At 37.8% G+C, this 14,976-nt stretch overlaps 2 protein-coding genes across 3 annotated transcripts in view; one reads left to right on the forward strand and one right to left on the reverse strand.

Annotated features, from left to right (window-relative positions):
• The window catches only part of zw10 (zw10 kinetochore protein), an 11,754-nt gene extending 2,301 nt beyond the window's left edge, over positions 1-9,453 (reverse strand). Inside the window, exons 1-14 of the mRNA XM_015383592.1 lie at positions 9,269-9,453; positions 8,749-8,883; positions 8,504-8,605; positions 8,352-8,429; positions 7,700-7,859; positions 7,434-7,586; positions 5,723-5,920; positions 5,502-5,638; positions 5,233-5,415; positions 3,582-3,805; positions 3,413-3,484; positions 3,169-3,338; positions 853-983; positions 383-514 (exon numbers count right to left, since the gene is read on the reverse strand). Coding sequence (XP_015239078.1) covers positions 383-514; positions 853-983; positions 3,169-3,338; positions 3,413-3,484; positions 3,582-3,805; positions 5,233-5,415; positions 5,502-5,638; positions 5,723-5,920; positions 7,434-7,586; positions 7,700-7,859; positions 8,352-8,429; positions 8,504-8,605; positions 8,749-8,883; positions 9,269-9,373 — 1,980 coding nt within the window. The 5' untranslated portion in view covers positions 9,374-9,453. The remainder of the gene's footprint in view (positions 1-382; positions 515-852; positions 984-3,168; positions 3,339-3,412; positions 3,485-3,581; positions 3,806-5,232; positions 5,416-5,501; positions 5,639-5,722; positions 5,921-7,433; positions 7,587-7,699; positions 7,860-8,351; positions 8,430-8,503; positions 8,606-8,748; positions 8,884-9,268) is intronic.
• Positions 9,454-10,862: 1,409 nt separating this feature from the next.
• The window catches only part of mks1 (Meckel syndrome, type 1), a 9,585-nt gene continuing 5,471 nt past the window's right edge, over positions 10,863-14,976 (forward strand). Inside the window, exons 1-7 of one of the 2 annotated variants that reach the window (XM_015383607.1) lie at positions 10,863-11,180; positions 11,266-11,387; positions 11,531-11,583; positions 13,142-13,306; positions 13,530-13,624; positions 13,719-13,847; positions 14,221-14,325. In XM_015383607.1, coding sequence (XP_015239093.1) covers positions 11,104-11,180; positions 11,266-11,387; positions 11,531-11,583; positions 13,142-13,306; positions 13,530-13,624; positions 13,719-13,847; positions 14,221-14,325 — 746 coding nt within the window. In that variant the 5' untranslated portion in view covers positions 10,863-11,103. Of the gene's footprint in view, positions 11,181-11,265; positions 11,388-11,530; positions 11,584-13,141; positions 13,307-13,526; positions 13,625-13,718; positions 13,848-14,220; positions 14,326-14,976 lie in introns of both variants that reach the window. The other variant, XM_015383605.1, reaches the window with a different exon arrangement.

Below are 14,976 nucleotides of genomic sequence, written 5' to 3' on the forward strand. Positions count from 1 at the left end.
TTTAATAAATACTTCTTGATTAAAATTATAATTTGTTATTGTATTTATTGCTGTTGACTTTTTCTCAAAAAGCATTTTTAATGAATCAACTGTAAAGATGTTATTGTAGGATTACGTAGGCCTATGTTAAGTGAGTGCATGCCACAGACATCTCTATGCATGGGAACAGAGATATTTTATGTCTCACTGAGACATAAAAAAAAAATAATTCCGAAATCAGAAATTAAAACCTCATCAACAACTAGTGTGATCAGAGCTTAAATTTAAATTTATAGCTGGAGACGTGTTACCCATTACATACCAGTAACACCTAAAAACAAATGGAGAAATGAATGTAAAGGTAGTTAATGTAAAGAAGAAGAAAAAAAATAAATCAACAAACCTCAAGCATCATAATTTTGGTAATAATCTCTGTGATGGCCGTGTTGAGCAGGTTGCCCATGGCTTTACAATAGATGCTGACTGGAAGCACATCCTGCCACACTGTACCCAGCTGTTTCAGCTGATGAACGACCTGCAGAGACGGGAAGAAATTAGTAAGTAACCAGAAGCTGCGCATGAATGAAACATATAACAAAAAGAAATAAATCAAACTGTTTTGGTCATAATTTTTAATGCGTCAAATGAAAAACAATACTACCCTTTAATAAATTTACCCTTTTCCCCGTGCAAAACATTCCTCTGCATTTTACATGCAGCATTAAACAACTATAAAGGGATTTTTTTTATTCCCATGGCTGCAGCCTCATATAAACCTGCTGCAGTACAAAACACAACAAAACCTACAAAATTAGACAACTTAAAAATGATAAAACAAATTTCCCAGACCATTGAAAGTCTCCGTCCACCCACCTGTCTTACTGCTTTGCTAGCTGCAATGTAGCTGTCTTCATCATCAAGGTTGCAGAAGTTGTGAGCAGTGGCTAGTCTTTCAAGAAGCTCCGCTCTCTGGACATTCAGCTGAGCCAAGAAACACTGAGCGCCTAAAAAAATGAAATCAAATAAAAAAACAAAACAGAGAAGAGTCTGAACCATGTGTAGATTTAAAAGGAGAATGCACAATGAAGATTTAGGGATTAAAAGACAAATCCAATATGCTTCACTAAATGTAAGGAAGAATGAAGAATATTCAATGGGAATGGATAGAGAGACAAGATAAGAAAGATAAAAGGAATAAAGGATGACAACAGACGAATTAACTAATGAATGGATGAATTGCTGAGAACAGCTGAATGAATAAATGAAGAGAGAAACAAACTAATGTGTTGATGGATAAACAAATAGACGATGGCCTCATTGAAGTGCATCCAACTGGCTGAAGGACGCGTGATTGGATAAAACAAAACTGGGCGAAAATCAATAGGTGAAAAAAAAAAGCATTCAGGATTCTGCAACAAACGTTTCAGCGATGCGCTGCGTGGTGCCAGGCAGGTGGCTGTTGTAAACTTGGGCCATGGATCCCAAAGAGGAAAAAAGAAAGATAGGTGACGAGAACAGATAATTCAAAGAAGAATGGCCTCATCAATCATTTGCTTTCATTACCAATGAAGAAGGATTGCCTACATGTTTGCTTTTTAATGAGAAGTTGTCAAATAATAAAAAAAAAAAAAAAAAAAAAAAAAAAAAAAGAGTCATTTGGAAAGACATTTCCAGGGAAGGCATGCTAAATTTTGCAGCCGACCACCAAGTTAGGAATGAGAGAAAAAGTGCGATTGAAGAACTTCTGGATAAATGACATGAGTGCAAAGATAGATTTAAGAAGTGGATTGTAACTCGCTGTATGCTGATGAAGATTCTTAGTCATCCAGGTCATAGTCATTTACAAAGAGTTAAAAAAAAAAAATAAGCCACTGGACTTTGTTTCCAAGTTTGAAGATGTTTCGCTTCCCATCCAGGAAGCTTTTTCAATTCAAAATGTCAGAAATATTATTGAGTTCGAGGTTTTATAGAGTGGACCAAAAACAACGCCTTGTTTTGGCTTAGAAAACATGCAAATTGAACCAGACAAACGGGTCCGCCCCTTAGTATAGGGGAGTCGTTATGGGTTCTTTGTTGACCTGCATTACCCTAACTCCACCTCTGCTGCTAGTTTTGTTGCAAGCATGGAAAACTGTTTACTGATCGAACAGGTAGAGCTCTGATGCAGGTATGTGAACTTCCTTCCAGTTTTCAGCCAAAACCTCAAAATAAAAATAACACCAAAAATCTGATTTCTTTATTGTTTCTATTATTTCATCAATGCAACAAAACCTAATACATACAAACCGAGCGGTGGGCGAGCGGTGAACTTCATCCGGTGAGGGGACTGCGTATACTCACGCAGTGTGTCGCAGTTAGCTTGTCGCAAGTATGATGCAGATATTTTTGATTTATGCCCAATTTTGAAGCGTGGTCTGCACTATCCACGCCACAATGCAAGAGGGACAATTACGAACCATCTACAACCCCTCATCCAACACCGGATGACACAGTGAATGTTCCCGAAAGACTGGCCGTGGCGCTCCCCGTTTCATCTTCAGGTGCAAACCAACCGACCATCGCAGAGCTACAAACTAGCATCCTGCACGGTGTCTGGGATAGTGTCCGAGTCGTGCCAGGCGTTGTGGATGGCACAACAACCAGAGTTTCTGCCATTACCCACACCAGCCATGTGGGAAAACATCGCAGCTGACTAATGGAGATTGTGGAACTTCACAAATTGAATTGAACTGACCAATCAGAGGCCTCCTTTCTCTCCTCCATGCTACGCTATCTGCAGCACTGTCTGCTGTCACCATCAATTTTGGGGAGGTGCACCAGAGTGTCTGTGGAAGGGGGGGCGGTACATATCTGCGTTAACTGCGACGCAGACGACCTGGTTTCTGGGCATAAACCAGGCTTTAAACCTAAAGCAGAGAAAGATAAACATTTAATCATGAATGCTTATTAAATATTTTAGCCCATATAGTCCTTTTTTATAGTGGGCTAATACGCTTAGATCCCACAAAGCCATACAAGGCTTATATAAGACTTTCACATTTTTGTGGCTCCAGGCAGATTTGTTTTTTTATTTTTTTGGGTCAAATATGGCTCTTTGAACATTTTGGGTTGCTGACTCCTGGCCTGGAGAAACATATTTCTTCGTCTATACACATATGCTGATCTAATTTTTCCTGATCTATGGCTCACCTAGTTTCCTGAATCCAGGCACCATGTCGACAAACGTGGCCACACCCTCGCCCAGAGGCTGCGGCAGGTGTGCCCTGAAATGGTGACCCAGGGTGAGCAGGTGGTGCGCCAGGTACATGCAGTTGTTGTGCTGGACGGCGGCAAGGTGGGGAAATTTGAGCAAGTTCTCCCTGGAAGGAATCAGAATGACAGAAGGTTCATCCTCACAGGGACATTCCATCACCTGATGGGGAAGCATCCTTACTTGTGGTACGTGGGGACGACATCGTGGAAGAGCTGGAAAATGTTCCTCACGGTGAAGAAGAGCTGCAAGGCGCTGAGAAGATCACACAGAATTATTAGTTGGGGGTTTGTCCCGTTTCATTTTAGCTGATTTTTGTTTTTTTTAACGCAGTAACATCTCTGAAACTGACCACTGTGTGGAGCTTCCAACAGCCTCACACAGCGTGCTGACTGCCAGCTCCATCAGCTGCTGCACCGACTCGCTGATGCGACAGGCTGGCAGGCGCAGACTGCAGGCAGACAACTGTTTCGAGTTCTCCATCGTCACCTCTTCCTTCACCACCTCCTGCTTCACTTTCACCTCTGAACTGGGAGGAGGCAGCTTAGGGAGCCGCAGCTTCGACTCTGGGTTGATCTTACAGAGGAGAGAAGGAATTGAAGCCAATGAGTGAAACAGCAAATCCTGACTTAACGGGGTCTAAAGTGAGACTTCTGCATTCATTTTGCATTAAAAGAGAAAAGTCCCCACATATGTTTAAAATAAAATACACCATGAGTTAATTACACTAAAAAACATTAAAAAATAAACTGCAAATGAGGAAGAATTAAAAATGTTTCCTGCATCTGCTCTCCCCTTAATTATTTTCAGAATCATAAATCCAGCTCAAAGATGTTGAAGTTCACTTTGTTTAATAAAAGAAAAGACTAGATTGGGAATGTTAGACATCATGCTCAAATTAAACTTTAATTTGTTGTTGTTTACTCCCATTTTTTCCAGCTTCAGAGTTTCAACAGAATTGATGCAACAGTTCGAAACTTGCAAGAAAACCAAATAAAAAACAAAATTTAAATAATTATCATTAACATTTATTATAAAAACTAATTGTAATATCAGCAAGACTAATGTTTAGAACTAAAAACTTATTTTAAAGTTCAATGAAAAAAAGAATTAATTCTGGAAACACAAATGTTTTACATACTTTTCAGAATGCAGTAGGAGGAAAAGTCAAAACTGACAACGACAATAAGAATCTATCCATGATATTGATAAGGAAGTAGTTAAAGTCTTGCCACAGAGTTGATACCATGATGTTACAGTTTAGGTTTGCTGTGAATCTCCACTACTGACTGGTCTGATGAAGCCCCCTAACAGCTTTTCTTCCAGGATTGTTCTGGTTTCACGTTCTTCTACACTCTTATTAAAGCAGACCATCTTCCAGTCACTGCTAAGGGCGCCACTAAGCTTCAATATGAGGAAGTTTGTGTTCTAAGAGATGCAAAGATTTTTGAGAGATTTTTCTGATAAAAAAATAATAGATTGTAGCTATATCACATAGTGAAATGTAACAGGATGTCAATATTAGTGTTTTCTTCTTGCACTGGCAACTGCTCAGTGAGAAAAGTTTGGGAGGCACTACTTTGAGTTTGCTGATCACTGAGATTGTGTAAAGCGCATGCATTGCCACTCCATCCATTTAACATCCGTTGTTAATGTTTAGTTATATTACTAAATATGTGTTTTTGTTTAAATTAAAACTTTTGTAACATCTGTTATCATTGCTGTTATTTTTTATCGAATAAATGTAAGAAGACAAAGCAATATCTGCTCTAAGATTATAATAATAATGGGTAAAAAAAACGGTCCGATACTTAATACTTCTGACAGGGACTCAATAAGGGCATGCTGTTTAAAATCTGGTAAAGTGTTTTTTTCTTTACAGCCCTTGTTGAGAAATATTAAAAACAAATCTTATAAATGAGTCTTTTAAATCTACAGCTCTGTATTAACAGATTATAATCCTATTTTCCCCTCTGACGATCTTCCATCTTAGATAAACATACTTTAACTGTGTTGTGCATCTTTGAGGTCATGAGTTTGCGTGCCGCCACAATGACGTCCCTGCACTTCTTGCTGGCAAAGTGACAGTTGACATCTCGGGCGTACTTGAGCAGGTCTGTAGAATCGGCCTGCAGGTACTCCATGCTCTTCAGAGCCTTCTCAAACTCCTCTGTCTCTTTAATCACCTGCAACACAAAGAAATGGATTTAATCAAAAGGAAATTCATATAAGCAGCAGAGTTTCAGTGTTTTATTTTTTTTTGGGAACGTACAATAATGTATTTTTCAAGCTCGCTGCTGTTGTTGGGTATCGAGTAGACCAGACACTCATGGATGATGCACTTTGACAGTTCCTCCCAAATCAACTCTCCAAGGATGGTGGAGAGCTTTTTATCCTCGATGGGCACATCTTAAGAAACATGAAGCAGGTTGATTTAATCAAGGGGGAAAAAGTAGAAAAAAGAAAAGACTACTATTTATTGCTCTATTCTACCTAGGAGGTGTGAGTGTAGCGTCTTTAACACCAGCAGCAGTTTCTTGTAGACCTGTGAAGGTGTGGATCGCTCCTCATGGTCTTCTGATAAACACTCCAGGCTCAGGATGGTTCCCTCGCCCTGTTGCTCTGCTACCGTCAGCTCAAGAAAGGGGTGCATGACCAACGGCTTCAGCATGTTCTTCAAAAGCACTTGACCTAAAAAGAGAAAAAAAAAAGATGACATCCTAGGATTGGACATGCAGCGCAAGGAAGAAAATGCAAAAACGAATCTGTCAAAATTACGTTCATCAGTTTTGCATTGTCCAGTCAAAGTTCCAGACTTTTTGTGGATTACATTTTCATCCTAAAAGTCCAGGTGGTAAAAATGCAGTTATAATCAGCTCAAAGAAAACCACAAATTCCACATTTTAGAGGGAATATATGTGAAAGAATAACTAAGGTATTTTGCAACCCTTGCACAGAGAAGCATGGAGATACTAAATGTTCTGAATTTGAGATCTTATTAGGAAACGAAAGCAAATCACTTCCACATCTTTTGTTGATGCTCCTGTAGTATAACCCAGTACTGGGCACAATTGAAAATTATAATTGATGAAGTGATAGAAATTAGAATACCAACCCATTTTGAAGTTATGTATCTCAGGAGAATTGAGACTTGGTTAAAAAAAACCAGACAATTATAAATTGCTTTGAATTAAGTTGTTGGCGAGAAAGAAAGTATTAACCAGAAGATGGTGAAGTGATCTTGTGCCAGAAGTGGATGAATGGATTGATGCTAATTGATGTAATGCTAACCATTTACAATATGAAAAGGTTAACTGCATCTATTAGACTGGAAATCGACAAATTCAACAATATCTGGAAAGGACTAAGCATATAAAGCAACATAGAACAGATTTTGTTTAGGGGCTTTTTGGGAAGGCTGGATGTTTATTTATTGTAGGAGGGACAAGAATAATGAAAGGACATTTACAATATAAATAATGTCATTAAGAGTTACCTATACCAAACCCTGGCTTACTTAAATTATTTTATATTCTGTTTATTTTGTTTACCTTGTATGTTAAAAACCTAATGTCTTATTATAAGGGCACTCAAGGAATTTTGTTTGTGAAATAGACGATAAAATATAAAAAAAATCAGCTCAATAAGGAAAATGAATAGATGGAAAAAGTCACAAATCAAATCACAAATCTAGAAACTGATATCATCATACAAAAATTAGAACTAAACTCAATGCTTTTGCATTTTGCACCATATCTATTTATTCAATTTTACACTGCTCTGAACCTTCCACATCAATGCCTTTTGCACCATGTCTCTCCAAAATTGTTTACATTTTGATCACTGCTGCACTTTATGAAGGGAAATGTTATTTTTCACTGCTCAGCTGCTCATTTACTATCGGAAAGCTGTGTGTATCGAATTTTTTTTTCGTATACAAAATTAATTTACATTATAAGTCTAAATCTTTAAGTCTAAAAAATATGAATGGAAGAAAAAAAAAATATAGATAGATGGGTGACCAAAAGAATGGATAGATCTATTCAAACCTGGAAAACTCCTTCATTTCCAGACTGAAAATCAATCTGGCTCAGAATAAACACCCAACATAACCATAGAGCACCGTCTATTTATATGCGCATATTCTCTTACTCTCTGAATAAGAGAAAATCTGAACCGGGGCGTCAGAGCGAGCCTTTCTTACTGAAGAGTTTGATTTTGTTCTGAAGGTCTCCTTGAACTGCTAGAGCCTGGAGGACAGAGCACAGCAGAGGGTCCGGCTTCGGTTCCAGGTCTTTAGTGCAGACATCAGTCAGCACCAGCTCCGTCTTATGGAAAGCCTTTGGACCTCCAGAGTCTAAAGACAACAAAAATAAACCAGCCAGTTGAATTCTTAATTGCAAACAACAGTTTAGGTAAATACTGAATTTGTTCCTCTTTACATCAATGAATTTATTTCCTTAGCCTCACCCTTGGCTGCTGGTAATCTCCAGATGACGAGACGCTTCCACTCGTCTCCAAGGTGGTAAATCAAATTCTCTCTCTGCACTATAAGCTCGGAGCTCAAAGAATTGAGAAGTGGAAGCTGGGATGTTTTCCAATCCTTCAGGGAATTGACTCTTTCCCTCGCCTGTAAAGGAAGAGGATGAGAGACGAAGAATCTCATTAAAACACCCTTATTTCCAGTGACACGGTGGGAATTGGCAGGTTACTGTTTTTTTATTTCATTAAATTTATTTTATTTTTTTCAAATCAAATTGTTTTTTTGTTTTGTTTTTTTTTTTTAAGTTAAAGTATGTTTATTTAAGGTGGAAGATCATCAGAGGGGAAAATAGGATTATAATCTGTTAATACAGAGGAAATTCCTTCTTGTGTTAAAACACAAGAAGGAATTTGCTCTCATCTGGCATCTTTTCCAATTTTAAGTTTTGGAAAAGATGACTTTTTTTTTTTTTATTATATCGAAATAAATATATCTTTCATTTCCATCTTTTGTAATCTGTATCAAGGTTGCTATTTTCCCCATTACTGTAAATAAATCAAAGCCATTTGAACCTTTTTGTTCACACCTGAATCTTTCATATAACACAGTAAGGAAGGAAGGGCTACAAGGAGCTCTTACTTTTTTCAAACAGGTGGCGGCATCCACATACTTTTTCTTCTGTAAAGCTTCGTTGGATTCCTCCATCGCGCTGTGAAACTGCAGCAGAAAAAGGAGTTTAGATGATGAAACGCTCAAACAAGCAGCAGCACATTTCAACAAACACAGCGTACCTCCTTTAAGTGTTCGAGCATTTCTATAATCATAGTGTTTTTCTCCAGCTGCTGCTTCAGCTTTAAGTATTCGTTCCCCGCCACTTGGATGTTCTGCTGCACCTGGATCCATAGAAACAAAAGGAATAACAACCACTGTGCAGCAAGTACAACCTATCCTATTATTATTGAACTTATAAATATAAACCATTAATAAACTATATATCTATAATTAAAAAAACATATTAATAATGACTTAATCATACCTCAGATTCGATGCAATTTTTAAGATTTTCCATTTCTTTAGTGACCGTTTCAACCTGCAGCATTAGGTCCTCTGATGCTTGAAGGTTTGGTAAAAATTCACTGTACTTCTTGTTCATCATGTCACACATTTCCTCCTGATAAACAACATCAAAATATGATTCACTGTACAGTTTGTTCATGTGATCAGCAGTCATAAAAAATAAATAACCTATTTTTGACAGATAAGGTAACTAAAAATAATGATGAATGTTGATTCTAAATGTGTAAATGATGCATTCAAGGACACCCAGATGTTACAAAGAAAACCAGCAAGCAACAGTTAATAAATAATAAATCCAATGAATACTAAACCAAATTATTATCATTTTTATTAATAAAAGACTACTTTTTGAGAATAGCTACTTTAAAACTCTCAGCAGACCTTAGCTGGCAGTCAGGACTTCACAGCAATCCGAAGTTCTAACTTTATTGAACACTAACAGTAGCAGATGCTAAAGCTAGTTAGAAAAAAACAACTACCTTAGTATCTTCCACTTTCCGGGACATCCTGCTTATTTTACCGGCCAGGTCCTCCTTCTCCAGCTTCCCGGAGCTGGCGAGCACCTCGGTTACAAATGAAGCCATACTGCAAAGTAATGTTATACTGGGTCAACAACACGGTGACACATCGGCAACATCAGTCCACCCGCGCTAACTACTACTACGTCATACCCGCCTGAGCTGCTTCTTCTGAATCTCAGTGGACGCTGGTAGGAACTACCGCCCCCTGCTGGACTAAAATAAAGAGCGGAGGTGAGAAAAGCTCCTTATTAATGCCTTTGGACTGTTCTTTCTCTTGGGTTGAACGATAAACGGAAATGCTATGATGCTTTTCAAAAAGAGAATTAGGAGCCTAAATTTTTCAATAATCAAATTACAGTGTAGTATTTTATTTGTTATTTTTTTTACTCTTCTTTTATTTTTATACCCTTTCCTAAGGTCTACATTTGTGTGACCACTTTTGTTATAATCTTTGGCCGCTGTAACACTACAATTTCCCCATTGTGGGACTTTAAAGGAATCTATTCTATTCTATTATCTGTAAACTCCAAAAAAAACAAAAAAAAACAAAAAACAAACAAACAAAAAAATGTTTTACTTATTTATTTATTTTGAATGCCTATGACCTGGATGACGGATAACCTTCACCAGCATTATTTGTAAATATTTGCTAAAATGCTTCCTGGTAAGGCAGAAAAGAAGTCTTCTTATAGTAATGAGCAAGGGTAAAGAGAACTTCGGGTTAAATGTTTAACCCTATTAATCCAAAATGGTGGACTTCATTTAATCTGGTTAATTTAATATAAAAAGCTGGCTTTATATATAGTCTATAAAGTTCAAATAGTTTTGACCTTGAATACATTCCAAAACAATCTGTAATATTTTTGGGGGATCACTGTCTTGTTAAAAACAATATAGTTTCTGATACAAGTATTTCAGGAAAGGGATTTGGAGAACTGGTCTTGGACCCTGTGATGGACCCTGCACTGAAAACAGACACTAGAAATATTCTGTAAAACAAAAACGTCACTGGCTGAGGGGCCACAGGCACTGTCAGTGGCTCTGGTTGTGAGACAAGCCCACAGCATAATACTGCCACCTCAAACAAAGAAAAAACAAACAACAAAACAATATGGTTACACACATTGATATGTACGCTATTATAAACAGTACCCGATGTATGACATCACACACAGGTCTTAATAACGGCTTTAATTTAAAGCATTTTTAAATTTTATTTAATTTAAAGCAGTTTTATTGAATCTGTGCATGTTTCCATGAGGTGCAATGCATACAGACAAAAGAGCACATTACAAACCATTCAAAAAGGACAGAATAATTTTATTCTACAACTGAAAGTGTTTTTATTATTATTATTATTATTATTATTATTATTATTATTATTATTAGAATTAATATGAGTAAAAATCTAGTTTTGTTCCTTTTCTTTCATTTTTTTTTTCTTTTCTGTTTTTCCTGTTCACACTTCAGTCCACTTGGTGGCGGTAATGATCCTTTATAGCTGCTGTGCCAGTGGCATAAAATAACAGAACAAATCTCCATGGAAACGACAACTGTCCTCTCCTCTCCTGTTCTGTGCTAAACAAGCGGAATGTAATTTTCTTATTTGTGGTGTCTTTTTATAGTTTTATATTGATGTCGTTTCTTCACAGTGTTATTCTAAACGGTATGCTTTGCTATAAGATGTTTCTGCTTCGCAAGTGTTGAGTTATTTTATTTATTTATTGATATATTTGAGCAAGCTAGCGTAGCTGCGAACCCGAGGCGCGTGTCTGTGAATGTTTGCTAAATAGATGGCAGAGCGCTGGAACACAGACACTGGGGACGCAGTTTATCGCTCCCGGGATGCCGTGAAAAACTTAAAAATAAAGTAAGGAAAACGCTGTTAAACAGTTTCATTTGGAATGAGATAGCTTAATGTGAATAATAACGGTGCATATGGCATCCACCTCCAGAGTCCGTATCCAGCGGGTGACTTCAACAGCTGACATATCTCAGCACCTCCAGCATCAGGTTCTGTCCCAGAAAGCAAAGGGGGACATCGAGCTGGAGACGCTCAGATCACAGGACCACTCAGGTACAATAAGTACTGAAGGGAGATGACTAAAGATGCATTACAAGATCTTTTTGTCACTTTAGATATACCTCAAAACCATCTTGAAAAAAAAAAAAAATGAATGGATTTAAGTAGTTTTTCATCTGTCTTGTTTCTATTGACAGGTGATAATGAAGAGGAGGTGGTGGTTGGTTGGCAAGAGAAACTCTTCAGTCAGGTAAAAAAAAACTGTGGCTTTGTCCCACCTATGGTTAAATAACAAACAGCTGCAGTAAAAGAGGGTTAATTTCTGTTTATGGTAGTTGGACAAATGCTATGAATCAGGGGTCTTAAAAGTTTTCCAGGCTAAGGACCCCCAAACTAATGGGGAGTTGGAGCGGAGACCCCCCTAATTATCTATATTGTATGAAATTGTGTTATATCAAACTGGTCCTATACAGAGATGTCAAATTACGAAGTACAAATAATTTGTTACTGTACTTAAGTACACTTTTTAGGTATCTATACTTTATTCCATTACTTATTTTTCTACTTCTGACTTCTACTCATTACATTTTCACACAAGTATTCTAATATTTTGCAGATAGTTTCCCCATTTTCCCTCAAGCACCAGATAATACACTATAAATTTAATAGAGGATAGTAATCTGGCAGGTTTGGCAGTAAGGCAAGGCAAGTTAATGTGTATAGCATAATTCAGTACAAGGATGATTCAGCATGCTTTACATGAATTAGACCATAAAGTAGAATAAAATAAAATGTGAATAAAAGCAAATAAAGATAAAAAACATGATAAAACAGCTGTTGAAAAGCAACCCCACACCATCATCCCTCCGCCACCAAGCTTTACTCTTGGCTCAGTGCAGTCAGACAAGTACCATTCTCCAGGGAACCGCCAAACTCAGGATCCTCCATCAGATTCCCAGATGGAGAAACATGATTCGTCACTCCAGATAATGTGTTTCTACTGCTCTGGGGTCCAGTGGCGCTGTGCTTTACAGCACTGCATCGGGAGCTTTGCATTGCACTTGGTGATGTGTGGCTTGGATGCAGCTGATGGGCCATAGAAACCCATTGGAGCTCTCTGTTCTAGAGCTAATCTGAAAGCCAAAGGAAGTTTGGAGGTATGTAGGGACCGACATTGCAGAAAGTGGACAGCCTCTCTGTGCTTTAGCATCCACTAACGCTGCTTCATCAGTTACATGCCCACGACTTAATGGCTGAGTCAGTGTTGTTCCCCAACACTTCCATTTACTCATGATAGCTGACGGTTTCACTAATGCTTGTAACAGCAGTCTGTATGGCTAGGAGCTTGATTTTATACATCTATGGTCATGGAAGTGATAGAATACCTGATTCCTGTCATTTGGATGGGTGAGCAACTATAATGTAGCTCTTTCAAACATATCTTAGTGATCAATCTCAGTTTAGAAGCAAGAACCAAACCAGACTAAATGCCTGAAGTTATAAAAGGGTTGTAGTAATGGCTTTTTAATCATGGGTACCGGATCGCATGGCGGTGAGTAACTTGAGCAATAAATTTGGGACTGTCCTGATTTATTCTCTCCAGAGTTGCAATTTTTAAATGTATTTTACAAAAAAAAAAAAATCTGTTATTTTGTCATTTCTTGGGTTTTTCAGGTATTGTTAAAGTGTATATTTAAATATATATGCCTTCAGATATGTCACAATAAACAAATGCTGTTAGTTTCCTTATTTAATTACTGTATGTTTTAATGACTTTCCCTCTCATTTTTCTGTGCTTGCGACTGCAGTATGAAGTGGAGCTGTATCAGAACGAGGCGGCCTGTCAGACCCCTCTGGATCGCCAGTACCACACAGAAATCCGGGCCTTCAACAAGAAGGGCCGACGCAATCAGAGGGTTTTTACCTACACCGATCATGACCGCTACACAAACTTCCTTCCACTTCACCAACTGGTAAATGAATTATTTAATGGACCCAAAAGAGTGCTTTCTCCATGAATTAAGTAATATTTTAAATGATGGTTAAAATTAATTTTGACTGTTTTATTATTGATAGTTTTGATTTAAGACATAGATTGTGTCACCTCTATCACTTTGTTTATTAGTTAAGTGTAGTTGACTGACAAATGGTTTCTGTAATGCAGACATTAAGTTTGTTATTTTGTCTTAAAAGCAGCACAATGACTTGGTCTCCACCACCAAATCAAGGCCCACTTTCCTGGCCGAAAGGATGGCCAGCGTCAGACACAGACGGCAGGAGAGGCGAACTATGTAGGAGAAAGTCCAGCTTATGCTTCAACATTTATCTGAAAAAAAATAAGAAGACAATTCTGTCTTACAATAAACTGGCTTTTTATTTTTTAAGGGATAGTAGTATTCCTAAATCAAGAATTATCAACTGGGATCCCACAGAGGAGTTTGTGAAGACCAGCCGGGTGGTGAATAACTCCATGCAGACCATGCATATCATGGGTGACTTGGGCCCGCCTGGAAAGTAAGACCAATAAAAGATCTCCTTTCACTTAGCATCCTGCATCAAAATTAAGGGGAAAATACACATTTATAGGTCTATACATTTGTTTAGTATTACTGTCATTTACTCAGGGATGCTAAATTTCAAATGTTGTAGTCCAAAATTACAATAGTAGTGACAGTTAATAATAATCTTGAGGAACCTGCTGACTTAATAGTTAATATGTAGCATAGAGATATAAAGGAAGCTGATTTGTTGTACATTGTTCTTCTGACAGCTGTTTATCATATTTGGAAACTGACCTGTGTTCCACTTTTGTTACCTTATTGCCTAATTAACGACTCACCGTCAGTGCTTATTATGAATGCCTTATTCATCAATCCTGCTGTCTCAGGTTGGGCCAGAAGGAGAACGAATGTTTGCTGGCAACCATAAAAACAGACGGCAGCGGAACGATCATTGTTAAACCAGACTTCAACAAAGGCAAAGAGCACTACAGGCAAGTTCATTACGACACGAGGAAACACACATAGTTCCCCTTTAGCCTCGACAGACGGACTGAATTACAAGGAGAGTAATTCAGTCTGGTAAACCGCCATCAACTCCATTTAGATCTCAGTGGATCAATCACAGCACGGGAGGAGGGACTTCGCAATGCGTGAATCTCAACACCAGAATTACCCATAATGCAAGAGTGCTTTTCTTCAATGATAGCCAGAAGATGGAAACTGCAATTTTGCAATGGAAATTAATGATGTATGGAGAGCACACATTACCGGTATATCCTTAGGATATTTAGACTTAGATAGATTTATTTGTCATTTTGTTTACACAAGTGTCAAACAAAAATAAATTTTGTTTAGAACAGCTCTCTGGAGAATTTCATTTTTTTTAAATGCAGCCTTGAAAAATAGTAAAAAACATATCAAATGTTAAATGAGGAAGTTATGTCCCCTAAAAAGCCGTTGCGCCTCGGGGCTTCCTCACGGTTCTTTTCCTGGGAGCAAGTTATTTACTACTCTTAACTCAAACTGGGTAAAACCATATAAAAAAAGGACTATAAAAACAGGAGTAAAAAAGTAACAGATCCGGTTGTTACAGGACAGAGAAAATGCTTGGAGCTTGCACAGCTGTGGGCTCAAAAATCACG

Source organism: Cyprinodon variegatus, unplaced genomic scaffold, assembly GCF_000732505.1.
Source record: "Cyprinodon variegatus isolate N-32 unplaced genomic scaffold, C_variegatus-1.0 Scaffold288, whole genome shotgun sequence".
NCBI classification, from domain to species: domain Eukaryota; kingdom Metazoa; phylum Chordata; class Actinopteri; order Cyprinodontiformes; family Cyprinodontidae; genus Cyprinodon; species Cyprinodon variegatus.